Here is an 18,429-nt window from a genome sequence, read left to right on the forward strand (position 1 = left end):
GGGTGGAATATTAGAGGAGTCTAAAGTGCCTGCAACGTCGCCCTGACGGCATTGTCCCCATCCACAAATTCATTTTACCAAGACTCTTCCATCTCTCCCACTCAGCACTCTTACACTCCTGGTTGCCCAACACCGACCTTCCCACCGCCCATTCCCAACTATACATGTCGCCGGTACACGCTAGAATTCTTGATCACACTTCCACATACTGTTGGGATGAATTCCTGAGGTGAAGGAGACCGAATCACTTTTCATCTCATGAATCAGAGCTTTAGTATGTCCCTCGTGGAGTGGTGCGGTCGCTTTGGCTTCCCCAACAACGATGATCATTTCCAGTACGCCTAAGGCTTGATTGAATCACATATATTACATTTATTCAAAGAAGTGTCATATCAATGCCATAAGCATAGGGCTAGTTGCATTGAGTGTCCTGCTATACAATATTTATATTATGTTATCGCTAACATGTTGCATGCACGTGCATAAGTTTCAAAAGTTAATGAAGAGAACATTATCATTCTAGGGAATGCCACAATGCCTGACCTAGATTACATGACAAACCTGAGCACAATTCCCACAATCACTTACAAGGTGACATCACTTGCGGGAGAGTCATCACCATCATGGCCAACTCCCTTGTCCCGGACCTTACCGACTTGAACCCGCTTGGAGGTAATCATCTTGTTAATATTTGTCTTCCCCCTAGTGCATAAATGATAGTTTCTCGCCATGGGCACTATTGTATCTGAATTCCTAGAGTGGGACACTTATTTCACACTCCCATGCCCAACCGCCAAGGAGGGAATTCCACATTATATTGCACATGAAGAAGATGAAGCGTTCAACCAAGAAGTTTCCGAACCCGAGGAGGTAGACGAAGTAGAATTCTCATCGGAGGAAGAAGTGGAGCAAACACAAGATGACACACCAGGGAACAGGCCCTACACCACATACACAGATGCAGTGACGGAGCTAGACGGAATATGCAGGGGGGCGAAATAGAAAATATGAGTGTTGGGGGGGGGCAAATACTAAAAAAGTTCACATCTAAGTCCTTCCAATATTTTTTTCCTTCACAAATTGGTCCAAAGCTGGGGGGCCACAGCCCCCCAGCACTACACATAGCTCCGTCGTTGCACAGATGCCAACAACCTCCAATATTCCATGAAAAACATGAGCAACCTCACCAACGTGCAGTTTAGGCTATCAGCGCCAAGAGACTATTCATGGAAGACATGAAAAAATCTTGTATGGAAATGTCCAGGGCCCATAATTCCTTGTAGAAACCGGGACCAAAACCATTAGGGCCGTACTAGCAAGTGGATTCATTAGAAGGAGAGCATGAGTGATTTCTTCTTGAATGAAAGGTAAAGCCGGAATTATGGAAGTGAGGAAACACGATATGAAATTAACCCTTATATCTGGTGAATGTTCATAAGGAACGGGTGGCATTTTGAATGATTTTCATGGCAATTTAGATTATGTGTGGTGACGGTTTTTTCAGATTTTTCTGGGATGAAGTATTAAAAACTGTCATCTTCCAAGAAAATGTCATGTTGCTCTAAAGAAAATGCCATTCCCACACAACTTAAAATGCCATCAAAATCGTTCGAAATGCCATGTGTTCCTATTGAACGTTCGACATGTAACATTAGTATGGACACAACTATTTTGAACCCGAGCTCAAATAAGCCTGTCTAAACAGTAAAATCATAAAAAAATAAAAACAATCTGATATTTTTTTTGTGAGAAACATTGAGAAAATTTCTAAATGCTTGTAAAATTTCATCACAAAAACACATTTGTGAAAGTCGCAGCAAAAATAAACAAAATCAATGCTTCAGAATTGGTCAAAAGCATTTTGAAGTATTGATTTCTTTTTTGCTGCCACTTCCACGAACGTCATCTTAAAGAGAAAATGTGTAGGCTCTTAAAACACTTGTTAAAGTTTATAAGAAAAATCAGAGTTTACTATTTTATCTTTATTTTTAATTTTTTTACCGTTCATCCGATCTCATTTGAGCTCGGGAGCATAAGGATACTTTCGCTTTACTATGGAGTATGATGATCAAAGATTTACATTGAGAACTGAGCTAATATCTATAGAGGAAGTGCTAATACGACTTGAGAACACAACGAATCTGTTTCTAAAATGTATAATGTCATTCGCTGATGTCCTGCGGTGGCAACGAGGACTGCCATTTGTTTTCGTCCCTCCTGTATAAACCACAAGGGGTTCCCCAAAGTTTTGTCCTAACATGCTGCGCCACTGCGCTTAATGCCATTCTACTTCCATATTTTGCCTAAAAAATAGGAGGAAGTTGAGTGGATTTGAGTTTTGAGACACGGGTAGTGAATTCGGGCATATGGGGTCCTGCCCAGTGCTGTCCGCCGGCGCGTCCTGGAGCGTCTTACAAGGCTAACGTTTACTGCTTTCGGTTGCGGCACACAAAATCCGTTTCTAAACCGTATAATACCATCCGAATATCCGATTTAAGTGGGACTAAACTATCCCACCCACTTAAATTGCTTTAGTGGGATCCCAGTGGATAGAAAAAATAATAATCGGGCAATCCCACTTAGACCACCGGAAGCCCACATTGCCCTATTAAGAGTATCTCCAACAGCCGCGCTTCGCGCCGCGTTCAAAAAATGTTTTTACAACGCGCGCGTCGGCTGGTTTAGCGCAGGGATAGGCGCTGGCTCCAACAGCCGCGCTCCAGCAGTGCCCAAAAATGCAGCGCGCGCAGCAGACACAAACCACATATACATTTCAAAAAAAAGTGAGAAAAACGATCAAACAAACAAAATAAATCAACAATAAATAGTTATTACAACTCAAACAAATAGTTTCTCGTTCAGTACAACAAATAATGCAATAAACACAACCAGTAGTTCATGAACAATACAATATAAATAATGCAATCAAATCATGCTCTTTGTCGTCCATGCCATGCCCACCACTCTTCAATCAGATCCTTCTGAAGATCATTGTGTGTTGCGGGACACCGAATGGCATGATACGAGGCAACAAAACGGGCAACCCTTTCAGCCCTCCGTCGCACTCGCACGGGATGTCCCAAGAGCTCATACTGTGAGTAGTCTACATCTTGGCCACGCTTATTCTCGATGATCATGTTGTGCATGATCACACAAGCGTGCATGATGTACCAAAGCATTTTTTGATCCCAAAATCTAGCCGGTCCTCTCACAATAGCAAATTGGGCTTGTAAAATCCCAAATGCTCTCTCCACATCTTTTCTAGCAGCCGCCTGAGCATTGTGAAAATCAAGATTTTTCTTACCTTCTGGCTTTTTCAACGGCTTCACGAAGGTTTGCCACTTTGGATAGATGCCATCCGCTAGATAATAGCCATAGTTGTACGTACGGCCATTTGCTACAAACTGCACCGGTGGCAACTCACCATTCGCAATCTTATTCATCAGTGGTGACCGGTTGACAACATTGATGTCATTCAAAGATCCAGGCATTCCAAAGAATGCATGCAAATCCAAGTCTCATGATCGGCCACCGCTTCAAGGATTATAGTGAAACCCTTTTTTTGACCGTGGAATTGCCCATGCCATGCCTTTGGACAATTCTTCCAACTCCAATGCATGCAATCTATTGAGCCAAGCATGCCAGGAAAGCCGCGATATTTGTTCATCGCCAATAGCCTTGCGGCGTCTTCAGCAGTGGGAGATCTCAAATACTCCTCGCCAAACACTTGCACAATTCTCACTGCAAAGCGCTTGACACACATGATGGCTTGACTCTCACCCATAGCCAAGTGATCATCAACTAAATCAGCCGGGATACCGTATGCCAACATACGCAAAGCGGCTGTCACCTTCAGAAAGGTGCTATGCCCGAGCTCTCCGGCGGCATTCCTCCTTTACTGGAAATACCGGTCATGGCTCGCTAGTTTCTCTGCAATGCGCTTGAACAAGTTTGTGCTCATCCTAAACCGGCGACGAAAATACGGCTCCGGGTATGTGGGATTCTCCACGAAATAGTTCTTCATCAATCTGTTATGGGCATCAATCCTATCTCTCCAAATTTTTTCCCGACCCATAACCGAACCACCGTGCTTCGGTTTTTATTGATATGCATAGCTATGATCATTGCAAGATCCTCCTCCCCTTCCATATCAAATTCTTCTTCGGAATAATCATACGACGAACTCATCTACAATGTTCAATACTATACTATAAAAAACTACAATTCAAAACATGCACCAAATTCATAAATTTGAAGCAATGCATACCTTGTAGGCGTTTTGTCGAACACCTTGCGGGCGCGGCGCGGCAGCGAGCGGTCGGGCGCTGTTCCTCGGACGTCGGAGGCGCGCGAGGGCCGGCCGGACTAGGAGGGGTGGGGCGGAAGCGCGACGGCGCGGGGAGGCCGGGGAAGCGCCTGAACAAGGGGCGCGGGCGGCGGCCTCAGCAGAGACAGGCCGGGGAAGTGCCGGCGGGCGCGGGCGGCGACGGCGGCTCGGGGATAGGCCGGGGCAGCGCCGAACGGTGGCGCAAGCGGCGGCGGCGCGGTCGGATGGGGGCGGTCGCGAGAGTGCAGAGCGAGCGCAGAGAGTGCACAGCCAACGCAGGAGAGAGCAGAAGAAAGCAGGAGCGAGCGCGGGAGAGTCGCGCGTGCGGGAGCCGGCGCAGCAAATAATGGGCGCGGGATTGCGTTTCGGCCAGCGCGTTCAATTGGAAATGGCGCGCGCCGTTTTTGCGCGCCCGCTGGAGCTGCCGCCGCGTCACGCGCATGCTAAATACAGCCTTTTTTATGGCGCGGCGCTTGTATAACGCGGCTGTTGGAGATGCTCTAAGCTAGCCAACTGCACAATAGAGCTTGTCACCACAACCTGCTCGCGCCCACTGCCGCCGTCGATCGATTGCCGTCGCCACCGCTGCACCCTGCTTCCTCCTCCTTCCCCGGTGACCACCTCCAGCTCCACCACGTTGGACACCTGCGGGCCATAGCGGAAGGACTGCCCACTCACGTCGTCGTTGTAGAGCGTGTCGCCGACGGTGAGCCGGAGGTAGTCCGTTCAGGAGGTGAGGGCGAGGCCATGGTTCACGAGACGACCCAGTGGCGGAACTCCTCCCAGAGCGCGCCGCCGGGGACGTCGGCGAAGGCCGCCCCACCATAAGACGACACGAGCTTCATCTGTTGGCGTCGGGAGGTCGCGTCGGCACATGTCAAGGACGAGGCCGCCGTCGGACATGGCCTGCCCGGCCACCGAGTGGCCATTGCCGTGGGCGGCCGCGGGCAGGTGTGTCGTGTGCGCGGCAGCGCGCATGGTGCTGGTCACGTCGCGGCGCTCGCCAGCCGGACGACGGCCGCGGGGCGGGCGCTCGCGAGGCCGCCGAAGTCCCTCACCACCGCGCACTCGGCCGCGCCGGCGGCCACCACTGTCGGCTCGAGAGCGTCCCGCTCCGTGGCGGCGGCAACGAGGTCCATGTACGCGAGCATCATCTTCGGCAAGCAAGCACTTCTCCTCTCGCTGGGTGCGGTGTCCGTGGTGTATTTTGTAGTCCTCCCTTCCGTTCTAAAATAACTGTCTCAACTTTATACCAGTGCTAGTATAAAATTGTATTAAGCTTAAGACATTTATTTTAAAACGGAGGGAGCAGTATAATTTAAGTGGGATCCCACTTATGCCCATATAATCTAGTCATTTTCTGATGGGATGTTCAACTATTCCCAGTAAACATAGTGGGATTGAATGGGTTAGAGGTGGGATGCCCATGTATAGTCCCACCTGCAGTCTGGTGTCTCCGAAACAAATGAGGACTCTCATTTGTGTTCGTACTCTCCCTCGTGTACAAAGCATACAAGGAAATCTTTTGCCCTGCCGTGCCGCGCTCCGCCGCGCGCATGCAATGCCGTTCTCAAGTCTCAAGTCTCAAGTCTCAACCAACACAAGACGCGACAGACGGCCACGAGCGGCAAACCAGCCATCCCGCCGCCACGTTCCGCGCTCAGCTCTACGCCGCGCCGTGCTGAAGCAGCGGCGCCGCGGGAGCCCCGGCCGCGCCGAGGGGCGACGGCGCGCACGGGCTCTTCTGCCGCGGGGTCGCCCCGAGCCTGGGCGGGCCGGCGCCGGCGCGCGGGGACAGGGAGACCTGCTCCAGCGACCGGAACTGCAGCTCCGGCGGGTAGTCGCGCACGCACCCGATCCGCGGGCCGACGCCCGTCGTCCACCGCAGCGACAGCTGCTGCCCGAGCTGGTACGACTTGTGCGCCATCTTGGAGTTGATCCGGTGCATGATCCTCTCCTGCGGCACCACCGGCTCCTCGTCCTCCTTCCCGCCCTCCGCGCCGCGCCCCGTGAACAGGTTCGCCTTGCAGAAGTCCAGCCGGTCGCCGAACGCGCCGGCGCCCTGCTCCGCCGCGCCCTTGCCCAGACGGTTCTTGCTCACCGTCAGCCTCGGCGGCCGCTTGCGCTGCAGCCGGGTGCCCGACGAGGACCGCTTCATCCCCGGCGAGCCGGCGCCTGCCTCGCCGCTGGTGGAAGGTGGCGCGGCCGGCACGGCTTTGACCTTCTTTTTGTCACCGCGGGGGGGCTGGGCCGTGGTGTCTCCTTGCTTCACCGGCGTGCTGACCTCCGTTGTTAGATCCATCTGGGAGAGGCTGCTCCTCAGCCATTCGTCCTCCTCGCCTTCTGTTGGGCTCAACTGTACCAATTCCGACAACAGAAAAACAAATGTTCCTTCTATCAGAGAAAAACACCAACGTAATGTCCACTGTTCTTTAGCCGCCAAAAAAAAGGATCAGATTTGGTCTGCTCACCTTCACATCCGTGAGATCGACGTTCCTCTTCCTGAGATACTTCATGAACTCCCGGAAGTTCGCCTCCGTGGGCCGGTAGTGCCCGCTATGAGGCCAGACAGCCTGAAGACGAAGAAGGGTAACTGAATCAGACAGGTGAGCTTGGAACTCCAAACATGAAACCGTGACAGGAGTAGAAATCTGCAGATCCAGGCACCTTTAGGATCCCGTTCGCGACGACTAATCTCCCGGCAGCAGATGTGGCTCCACCGGCAAGGAAGCTGGAGTGCTGAAATGTCCCTTTGCTTTTCTGCAACAATGTGCTTATTTCATCAGTTACAGGTAAATTTTATGATCCAGGTACTCGTAAAGTACTGCTGACAACGGACAAATGCCAATATTCTCTGACCGAGCCTATGTACAGAATTTTCGTCGTGCTCAGCACAAAGATCCATTTTGCATCCTTGGGCCCCTCGGACGTGTCGACAATCTTGCGGCTCAGCCTGTACATCATCATCTTATTCTCGATTGTTACCTCATAGAACTCCCTCTCTCTCTGCACAAAGAAACAACACCATGTTCAGATATGTGACATTTTATGCCCTGTTTTTGTTTTGTTTTGTTTCCTTGCTTGAACGCTAGTACTACATTTTCTAATTTCATATTTCTGATGGATTGGTCTACAGGTCGTAGCAACTTACAGGGCCAAGATACCTGATGCATTGCTGCAGCAGCTTCCATCTTGGGCAGTGGTCCTCAAGATTAATCTCTTTCCCTTCACCTACATCCAACCTGCCACAAACGGAATTTCAGAAATCATGAGCTTGGGTTTTGTTGATCTAGTCCGCAGATAATGCACAGAGTTCAACATGAACTGTACCAGTAGAAGAAAGGCTGTTGACTATCGCAGCGAAGCCAGCATTTATAATAGTAGTGGAGGTTGTGACCGTACCGATGCCGAGGGTCAATCTGCCCATTGAACACTATGGAATTTGAGTTTGATGTGTTCAATGCTATTATAGGCGAGTGTTTGAAGAGAGCCATACTGCTTCTAGCCAATGCTGAAGTGCGAGCTTCTGGGCCTTTTCATCCTTGGACAAACCTTTGCCTACCTGAAGTAACAACAAAGGAACACCACCCATATGAATTCAGTATTCCGCAACACTACAATATGCTAATGGCCATTAAGAAAATCTAAACGGCATCATTTCAGGTTCAGCAGAATATGGTTAGCTTAATGTGACACATACCTTGGCAGCCTTCATTCTGGCCCGTGACCATCTTGAGAGGGCAGTCTCTGGCTTCTCTACCTCGAAGAATGACACTGAACTCTGCTTGAGCAGTGCGAAATCGAGCAGCTTCCACCTGAATTCGGCATCGCAAATTTCAGCCATCGTTACGCCAGTGACAAAGAGCCACTGTATCAAATACGGCAATGGAGGACTAGCACATGGAATCGTAACATACCACCGTTGTTCGACAAGAACAGCGCAGTCAGCAAGCTGCCGTCTTGTTCTGAAGCTCCTGTACACTTTCTGCACCCTTACTGCTGCAGCCTGGTGCTGCGGGCTGACCATCCCGACAACCGGAGAATTTGGTGGCAGGTAATCTGCCCCATATTTTGGAAGGCTGTGGCCGTGCTTATGGTTACAACATTCCCTGTCAGGTTTAGGACTCACCCTGGGTTTCGTAGTATCGACATGTAATGGAGGACCCTCCTTTCTCCTGTCATTTAAGGACCCTTTTCTTTCAGGCCTCTTAGAGCTCACCGCATCGAACATTTCTGGAGGGGAATCAGGGGTCTCAAGGCTGCTGAGGTTGTCTAAGCTTAAGGACCGGACGAATGGCCTGTCCGAGTTATCATCATCTGCTGGTAAGTAGTCATCCGGTGGGTATGAAATCGACAGGCCCATGATTTGCCTTAGGTCTATTGTTTCCTCTGTATGGCCTGCTTCTGCTGTTTTAGATCTCTGTGCCAGTTGTGTTCTTTATGAGTACGTCGACGCCCTACGTGAAAAGAGGGAAAACAAAGGACATCAAATGTGTTCGGCCTCTGTAAATTAACAAAGTAGTCTTAATAACAGATTTCATGTAGAGTATTATCTTCCATTGTTCTCTATCTTATCAAGGCACACCGGTCATGGATTTGTGCAATTTTTTCACATCTTACCTCTTATGGTAAGATCATAAGTATATAATCTTTATATGTAACATATTTTCATAAGTGGAACGCCAGAAAAATCTGGAACAAAATGCAAACCGCAAAAGCATTTCGTTGCTCGTTTCTTGATACGTGCACATTCTGACCAAGCGAACGGGTAGATCATGGAAAAGGATTTCTGCCGCAAGAATCGAGTAATCATCAACATACCTCAATTCCTCCACACTTCTTGCACGATCCACCCAACTGAATCTCCGGATGAGATGTGAAGGCGCGCAGAATGGTAGAAGAACAAAATTTGCAGGAGAAAATGAGAGGTGAATGGGTAATGGCCGTGGAAAAGGGGCACATGACCAAAATCCGGAGGTGGTTTGTTTCAGGCTTCAGCCTATAAATAACAAAGGAAGGTTTGAGGTGCATAAATGTCTGTTGGAAAAAATAAAACAAAGGGAGATACATCGCTGAGTATTGGCTGTGGATATACCTGTTTTTTTCCTAGAAAAAGAGAATAAACCATGTGTAGGACAAATAATGGTACAGTGAGAGTGTTAACACAATAATTGTACGAGGTGTGCTTGGGTACACAACCCCCCTCACAAAACATAGAAGGGAACGTATACCCACCTCGTATTGTACACTACAGGTTATCGTACGTATGCAATACGAGGTGGGTATGCGTACGACGACATGTAGTGTATAAAATTGTACAATACGAGATGGGTACACGTTTCTCTTTCTACGTACTTTTGGGGAGAGTGGAATACCAAAGCAAAAGTATAATTGTACACTGAGAGACATCCAAGGCTCCAAACAATAGAGGCACTAGACAACCCCCCAACCCCGCCCCGCTCGGACGACTCAAGGGGCGAACCCTAGTCGCGCCGCCGAGCGTCCTCCTCCCCCACCCTTCCTCGTTGCCGCTTGAGGCAACCACCGGGCAAGCCTAGGACACTGCCAAGGATGGTGGCGACGGGGCCCATGTAACCCTGCCTCCACGGGGGGAGCTCGGGATCAGGAGCAGCGGCTCCTTTGGCGAGGCACCACCGGCTCTTTGTTGAGCGGCAGTGGATACGGTGGATCATTTGTCTTGGTCGCGCGGACGGCGGGATCCGTGTGGTCGAGGACGACCGATGTGTGAGATCAGGCGCCCCCATCCTTCCCATGCTCGGCGTGCGAGCCTGCTTGGTCGGGCTGTGCTTCCCTGGGTCATTGGCGTCCGACGGGAGGTGCTGCTGGTGGCGGGGACTAAGTCCAGGTGAAATCCCTAGCCGGTCGTGGTCGGCCATGTCGAGGAGTCGGTCGAGGACACCGTTTCGAGGCATCGGTATGGACCGATCCCCTCACTTCCCCTTCCCCCATCTCTCCCGGACGACAGCCCTAACTTTTTTGGGCAGCGACCGCGCTCTTGGCTTTGTTCCCTTCTTGAAGGCGCCGCATTGGAAGCCTTGTGGTCGGGGGGTGCTTGTGGATGGTGTGTGGCGGCAACGGCGATGTGGCCCTCTTGTCCTAGCTTGGAACTTTCCCTCTCCGGTGTTTGATGTGCGCAACGACGATTTTCTGCTCAAGGAGAGCTTCACACATCTTGTTGGGGATGCGCTGACCCTCCCTAAGTGGTCATCATCTGACCGCATCCACCCCATGCTACGACGATGCGGCGCCTTCGATCCAAGCGAGGAGGTAGTGGACTTCTTCCATGATGGTGCTCTGGATATGTCGACCTGGGGGCCATAGGTGCATGGCGACGACATGCCCCACTGGTGTCGTGCCCTCTTTCCTCTGAGACAGCTGTAAGAGCACAATTTATCCTAAGAAGTTTTGATGGTTGACGACGATGCCCCTTGCGGACAAATCATGTGCATTAAACTTTCAGAGAATTATCAGGTGGCATGAGACGGTTATTTCCCCCTCATTGGTTGAAGGAGAATACGGTGCTTAGCTATCGATGTAGTGTTGGTGGACTTGAGTAATAGGTAAACCCATACTATCAAGAGGGGATCCGTGTATGGAAAGGTTGGGTAGAACAAACTCACACACACTTGCACGCCATCTGATTCCCAGAGCAATGGAGCCTCCTTTCTCCCTCTAAGTGCATAGAAGTTGTATAAGCGGAAGTTGTCGGAAATATGCCCTAGAGGCAATAATAAAATGGTTATTATCATATTTCCTTGTTCATGATAATCGTATATTGCTCATGCTATAATTGTATTAACACGAAACAGTAATACATGTGTGGATAAATAGATCACAATGTGTCCCTAGCAAGCCTCTAGTTGGCTAGCTCGTTAGTCAATAGATGATCATGGTTTCCTGATCATGGACATTGGATGTCATTGATAACGGGATCACATCATTGGGAGAATGATGTGATGGACAAGACCCAATCCTAAGCCTAGCACTAGATCGTATTGTTCGTATGCTAGAGCTTTTCCAATGTCAAGTATCTTTTCCTTCGACCGTGAGATTGTGCAACTCCCGGAAACCGTAGGAGTGCTTTGGGTGTATCAAACGTCACAACGTAACTGGGTGACTATAAAGGTGCACTACGGGTACCTCCGAAAGTGTCTGTTGGGTTGGTACGAATCGAGATCGGGATTTGTCACTCCGTGTGACGGAGAGGTATCTCTGGGCCCACTCGGTAGAACATCATCATGAGCTCAATGTGACTAAGGAGTTAGTCACACGATGACGTGCTACGGAACGAGTAAAGAGACTCACCAGTAACGATATTGAACAAGGTATAGGTATACCGACGATCGAATCTCGGGCAAGTTCTGTACCGGCAGACAAAGGGAATCGTATACGGGATTGATTGAATCCTTGACATCGTGGTTCATCTGATGAGATCATCGTGGAGCTAGTGGGATCCACCATGGGTATCCAGACCCCGCTGATGGTTATTGGCCAGAGAGGTGTCTCGGTCATGTCTGCCTGTCTCCCGAACCCGTAGGATCTACACACTTAAGGTTCGATGACGCTAGGGTTATAGGGAATTGTTGTACGAGGTTACCGAAAGTTATTCGGAGTCCCGGATGAGATCGCGGACGTCACGAGGAGCTCCGGAATGGTCCGAAGGTAAAGATTGATATATAGGACGGATGGTTTTGGACACCGGAAGTGTTTCGGGCGTCACCGGGACCACTGGAGGTGGCCCCGGGGGACCACCGAAGGGGGGCAACGACCCCGGGAGGTAAGGTGGGCCAAGTGGGGGTGGGAACCAGCCCCTAGGTGGGCTAGTGCGCCTCCCCACTCAGCCCATTGCGCAAGGGAGAGAAAAGGGGGGGCAAACCCTAAGCCAGGTGGGCCTAAGGCCCACCAGATGGTGCGCCACCCCCTCCTCCCCCCTCTGGCCGCCGCACCTCCCATCTGGGGGGGCTGCCGCACCCCCTAGGGTGGGAACCCTAGGGGTGGCACCCCCTCTCCCCTCCCCCTATATATATCGGGCACTTTTGGCCATTAAGACACACGGTTTTTCCTCTCTCTCGGCGCAGCCCTGATCCTCTTCCTCCTCCTCTCTGCCGGCACTTGGCGAAGCCCTGCCGGGAGACCTCGTCTCTCCATCGACACCACGCCGTCGTGTTGCTGGAGTTCTTCCCCAACCTCTCCCTCCTCCTTGCTGGATCAAGGTGCGGGAGACGTCACCGGGCTGCACGTGTGTTGAACGCGGAGGTGCCGTAGTTCGGCACTAGATCGGAATCGCTGCGAGTACGACTCCATCAACCGCGTTCTAGCAACGCTTCCGCTTAGCGATCTTCATAGGTATGAAGATGCTCTTACCCCTCTCTCGTTGCTGGTCTCTCCATAGGAAGATCTGAATATGCGTAGGAAAATTTTGAATTTATGCTACGTTACCCAACAGTGGCATCCGAGCCAGGTTTTCTATGCGTAGATTCTATGCACGAGTAGAACACAAAAGTTGTGGGCGATGATTTGTCAATTTGCTTGCCGTTACTAGTCTTATTCTTTTCCGGTGGTATTGTGGGATGAAGCGGCCCGGACCGACTTTACACGTACGCTTACGTGAGACTAGTTCCACCGACAGACATGCACACAGTGCATAAAGGTGGCTAGCGGGTGTCTGTCTCTCCTACTCTAGTCGGATTGGATTTGATGAAAAGGGTCCTTATGAAGGGTAAATAGCTTTGGCATATCATCGTTGTGGCTGTCACGTAGGTAAGAAGGCGTTCTTGCTAGAAAGCCAAATCAGCCACGTAAAACTTGCAACAACAATTAGAGGACGTCTAACTTGTTTTTGCAGGGTTTGACATGTGATGTGATATGGCCAAAGTTGTGATGTTGCATGTATGATGTATGAGATGATCATGTTATTGTAATAGGTTTCACGACTTGCATGTCGATGAGAATGACAACTGGCAGGAGCCATAGGAGTTGTCTTAATTTATTGTATGAGATGCAACGCCATGTGCTTACTACTTTTACTTCATTGCTAACGGTTAGCTATAGTAGTAGTGATAGTAGTAGTTGGCGTGACGACTTCACGGAGACACGATGATGGAGATCATGGTGTCACGCCAGTGACGATGATGATCATGCGATGCCTGAAGATGGAGATCGAAAGAGCAAAGATGATAATGGCCATATCATGTCACTATATGATTGCATTGTGATGTTTATCATGTTTTACATCTTATTGCTTAAAACGACGGTAGCATAATAAGATGATCCCTCTTAAAATTTCGAGAACGCATTCCCCTAAGTATGCACCGTTGCGAAGGTTTGTTGTCTCGAAGCACCACGTGATGATCGGGTGTGATAGATTCTAACGTTCGCATACAACGGGTGTAAGCCCGATTTACACACGCAAAACACCTAGGTTGACTCGACGAGCTTAGCATGTACAGACATGACCTCGAATACAAGAGACCGAAAGGTCGAACATGAGTCGTATGGTTGAATACGATCAGCATGGAGTTGCTCACCATGGTGACTAGTCCATCTCACGTGATGATCGGACACGGGTTAGTCAACATGGATCATGTATCACTTAGATGACTAGAGGGATGTCGATTTAAGTGGGAGTTCATACTTAATTTGATTAAATGAACTTTATTGTCATGAACTTAGTCTAAAAGTTGTCTTTATAAATATTGTAGATGTCCAACGTCAACCTCAATTTCAACGCATTCCTAGAGAAAAACAAGTTGAAAGATGATGGTAGCAACTATGCGGACTGGGTTCGCAACTTGAAGCTCATCCTTGAAGCAGCTAAAAAGGCTTATGTCCTTGATGCGCCGCTAGGTGACCCTCCCGCTCCCGCAGCAGCCCAGGACATTCTGAACGTCTGGCAAACACGGAGTGATGACTACTCTCTGGTTAGGTGTGGCATGTTATACAGTTTAGAAACGGGGCTCCAAAGGCGTTTTGAGCAACACGGGGCATATGAGATGTTCCAGGAGCTGAAGCTAGTTTTTCAAGCTCATGCCCGTGTCGAGAGATATGAAGTCTCCGACAAGTTCTTTAGCTGTAAGATGGAGGAGAACCGTTCTGTCAGTGAGCACATACTCAAAATGTCTGGGTTACACGGTCGTCTGACTTCACTTGGAGTCGAACTTCCGAATGATGCTATAATTGACAGAATCCTCCAGTCTCTCCCACCAAGCTACAAAGACTTTGTGCTTAACTACAACATGCAAGGGATGGAGAAGACCATTCCCGAGTTGTACTCGATGCTCAAGTCTGCAGAAGTAGAAATCAAGAAAGAGCATCAAGTGTTGATGGTCAACAAGACCACTAGTTTCAAGAAAGGCAAGGGTAAGAAGAACTTCAAGAAAGACGGCAAAGCTGTTGCCGCGCCCGGTAAGCCAGATGTCGGGAAGAACAAAAAGAACGGACCCAAACCTGAGACTGGGTGCTTCTATTGCAAGGGAAAGGGTCACTGGAAGCGGAACTGCCCCAAATACTTAGCGGACAAGAAGGTCGGCAACGTTAAAGGTATATGTGATATACATGTTATTGATGTGTACCTTACCAGCGCTCGTAGTAGCTCCTGGGTATTTGATACCGGTGCTGTTGCTCACATTTGCAACTCAAAGCAGGAACTGCGGAATAAGCGGAGACTGGCCAAGGACGAGGTGACGATGCGGGTTGGGAATGGTTCAAAAGTCGATGTGATCGCCGTCGGCACGCTACCTCTACATCTATCGTCGGGATTAGTTTTAAACCTTAATAATTGTTATTTAGTACCAGCTTTAAGCATGAACATTGTATCAGGGTCTTGCTTAATGCGAGACGGCTACTCATTTAAGTCAGAGAATAATGGCTGTTCTATTTATATGAGTGATATGTTTTATGGTCATGCTCCGCTGGTGAATGGTTTATTCTTGATGAATCTCGATCGTGATGTTACACATATTCATAGTGTGAGTACCAAAAGATGCAAAGTTGATAATGATAGTCCCACATACTTGTGGCACTGCCGCCTTGGTCATATCGGCGTTAAGCGCATCAAGAAGCTCCATACTGATGGACTATTAGAGTCTCTTGACTTTGAATCATTTGACACATGCGAACCGTGCCTCATGGGCAAGATGACTAAGACTCCATTCTCAGGAATAATGGAGAGAGCAACCGACTTATTGGAAATAATACATACTGATGTGTGTGGTCCAATGAACGTTGAAGCTCGTGGTGGTTATCGTTATGTTCTCACCCTCACCGATGATTTGAGTAGGTATGGGTATATCTACTTGATGAAGCACAAATCTGAGACGTTTGAAAAGTTCAAGGAATTTCAGAGTGAGGTTGAGAATCAACGTGACAGAAAAATTAAATGTCTATGATCTGATCGTGGAGGAGAATAATTGAGTCACGAGTTTGGCACACACCTAAGGAAGTGTGGAATCGTTTCACAACTAACGCCGCCTGGCACACCGCAGCGCAACGGAGTGTGTGAACGTCGTAATCACACTTTATTAGATATGGTACGATCTATGATGTCTCTCACCGACTTACCGCTATCATTTTGGGGATACGCATTAGAAACTACAACATTCACTTTAAATAGGGCACCGTCTAAATACGTTGAGACGACACCGTATGAACTGTGGTTTGGCAAGAAACCTAAGTTGTCGTTTCTTAAAGTTTGGGGCTGCGATGCTTATGTGAAGAAACTTCAACCAGAAAAGCTCGAACCCAAAGCGGAGAAATGCGTATTCATAGGATACCCTAAGGAAACTATTGGGTATACCTTCTATCTTAGATCCGAAGGTAAAACCTTTATTGCCAAGAACGGATCCTTTCTAGAGAAAGAGTTTCTCTCGAAAGAAGTAAGTGGGAGGAAGGTAGAACTTGATGAGGTAATTACACCCCCTCTCGAACAGGATAGTAGCGCAGCGCGGGAAGTTGTTCCTGTGGCGCCTACACCAGCTGTAGAGGAAGTTAATGATGATGATCATGAAGCTTCGGATCAAGTTACTACTGAACCGCGAAGGTCCACAAGGGCACGCTCTGCACGAGAGTGGTACGGCAACCCTGTGATGGAAATCATGTTGTTAGACAACGGTGAACCTTCGAACTATGAAGAAGCGATGGCGGGCCCGGATTCCAACAAATGGCTTGAGGCTATGAAATCCGAGATAGGATCCATGTATGAGAACAAAGTATGGACTTTGGTGGACTTGCCCGATGACCGGCGAGCCATAGAAAATAAATGGATCTTCAAGAAGAAGACTGATGCAAACGGTAATGTAACCGTTTACAAAGCTCGGCTTGTCGCAAAGGGTTTTCGACAAATTCAAGGAGTTGACTACGAAGAGACTTTCTCTCCCGTAGCAAAGCTGAAATCAGTCTGAATCATGTTAGCAATTGCCGCCTTTTATGATTATGAAATTTGGCAAATGGACGTCAAAACAGCGTTCCTTAACGGGAACCTTAAGGAAGAGTTGTATATGATGCAACCAGAAGGTTTTGTCGACCCTAAGGGTGCTAACAAAGTGTGCAAGCTCCAGCGCTCCATCTATGGGCTGGTGCAAGCATCTCGGAGTTGGAACATTCGCTTTAATGAAGTGATTAAAGCGTTTGGGTTCATACAGGTTTACGGAGAAGCCTGTCTGTACAAGAAAGTGAGTGGGAGCTCTGTAGCTTTCCTCATACTGTATGTGGATGACATATTATTGACGGGGAATAATATAGAGATGTTGGAGAGCATAAAGGCCTATTTGAACAAGAGTTTTTCAATGAAGGACCTTGAAGAAGCTGCATACATATTAGGCATCAAGATCTATAGAGATAGATCAAGACGCCTCATAGGTCTTTCACAAAGTACATACCTTGACACGATATTGAAGAAGTTCAATATGGAAAACTCAAAGAAAGGGTTCTTGCCAGTTTTGCAAGGTATGAGATTGAGTAAGACTCAGTCGCCGACCACGGCAGCAGATAGAGAGAAGATGAGTTTTGTCCCCTACGCTTCAGCCGTGGGCTCTCTAATGTATGCCATGCTGTGTACCAGACCTGATATAAAACTTGCCATAAGTTTGGTAGGGAGGTACCAAAGTGATCCCGGTATGGAACACTGGACAGCGGTCAAGAATATCCTTAAGTACCTGAAAAGGACTAAGGAAATGTTTCTCGTTTATGGAGGTGACGAAGAGCTCGTCGTAAAGGGTTACGTCGACGCTAGCTTCGACACAGATCCGGATGACTCCAAGTCGCAGACCGGATACGTATATGTGTTGAATGGTGGGGCAGTGAGCTGGTGCAGCAGCAAGCAAGAAGTCGTGGCAGCATCTACATGTGAAGCGGAGTACATAGCTGCTTCGGAAGCGGCTCATGAAGGAATTTGGATGAAGGAGCTCATCACCGACCTTGGAGTGGTTCCAAGCGCGTCGGGTCCTTTGACACTCTTCTGTGATAACACTGGAGCCATTGCCATAGCCAAGGAGCCCAGGTTTCACCGGAAGACGAAGCACATCAAACGCCGCTACAACTCCATCCAGGACCATGTCCAGAGTGGAGTGATAGATATTTGTAAAGTACACACGGATCTGAATATTGCAGATCCATTGACTAAACCTCTTCCACGAGAAAACATGATCAACACCATAATGCTATGGGTGTTCGATACATCACAATGCAACTAGATTATTGACTCTAGTGCAAGTGGGAGACTGTTGGAAATATGCCCTAGAGGCAATAATAAAATGGTTATTATCATATTTCCTTGTTCATGATAATCGTCTATTGCTCATGCTATAATTGTATTAACAGGAAACAGTAATACATGTGTGGATAAATAGATCACAATGTGTCCCTAGCAAGCCTCTAGTTGGCTAGCTCATTAGTCAATAGATGATCATGGTTTCCTGATCATGGACATTGGATGTCATTGATAACGGGATCACATCATTGGGAGAATGATGTGATGGACAAGACCCAATCCTAAGCCTAGCACTAGATCGTATTGTTCGTATGCTAGAGCTTTTCCAATGTCAAGTATCTTTTCCTCGACCGTGAGATTGTCCAACTCCCGGATA

At 48.6% G+C, this 18,429-nt stretch overlaps 1 protein-coding gene across 1 annotated transcript; it reads right to left on the reverse strand.

Annotated features, from left to right (window-relative positions):
* Nucleotides 1–5,993: 5,993 nt before the first annotated feature.
* LOC123450762 (IQ domain-containing protein IQM6-like) lies at nt 5,994–8,758 on the reverse strand. The gene is made up of 9 exons (XM_045127862.1): nt 8,245–8,758; nt 8,028–8,142; nt 7,824–7,889; nt 7,658–7,746; nt 7,479–7,569; nt 7,187–7,333; nt 6,995–7,087; nt 6,799–6,900; nt 5,994–6,683 (listed from the first exon to the last, which is right to left on the reverse strand). Exons 1-9 carry the CDS (start codon nt 8,688–8,690, stop codon nt 5,994–5,996), a joined length of 1,839 nt encoding a protein of 612 aa, XP_044983797.1. The 5' UTR covers nt 8,691–8,758.
* Nucleotides 8,759–18,429: the final 9,671 nt, after the last annotated feature.

This window comes from Hordeum vulgare, chromosome 4H, assembly GCF_904849725.1.
Source record: "Hordeum vulgare subsp. vulgare chromosome 4H, MorexV3_pseudomolecules_assembly, whole genome shotgun sequence".
NCBI classification, from domain to species: domain Eukaryota; kingdom Viridiplantae; phylum Streptophyta; class Magnoliopsida; order Poales; family Poaceae; genus Hordeum; species Hordeum vulgare.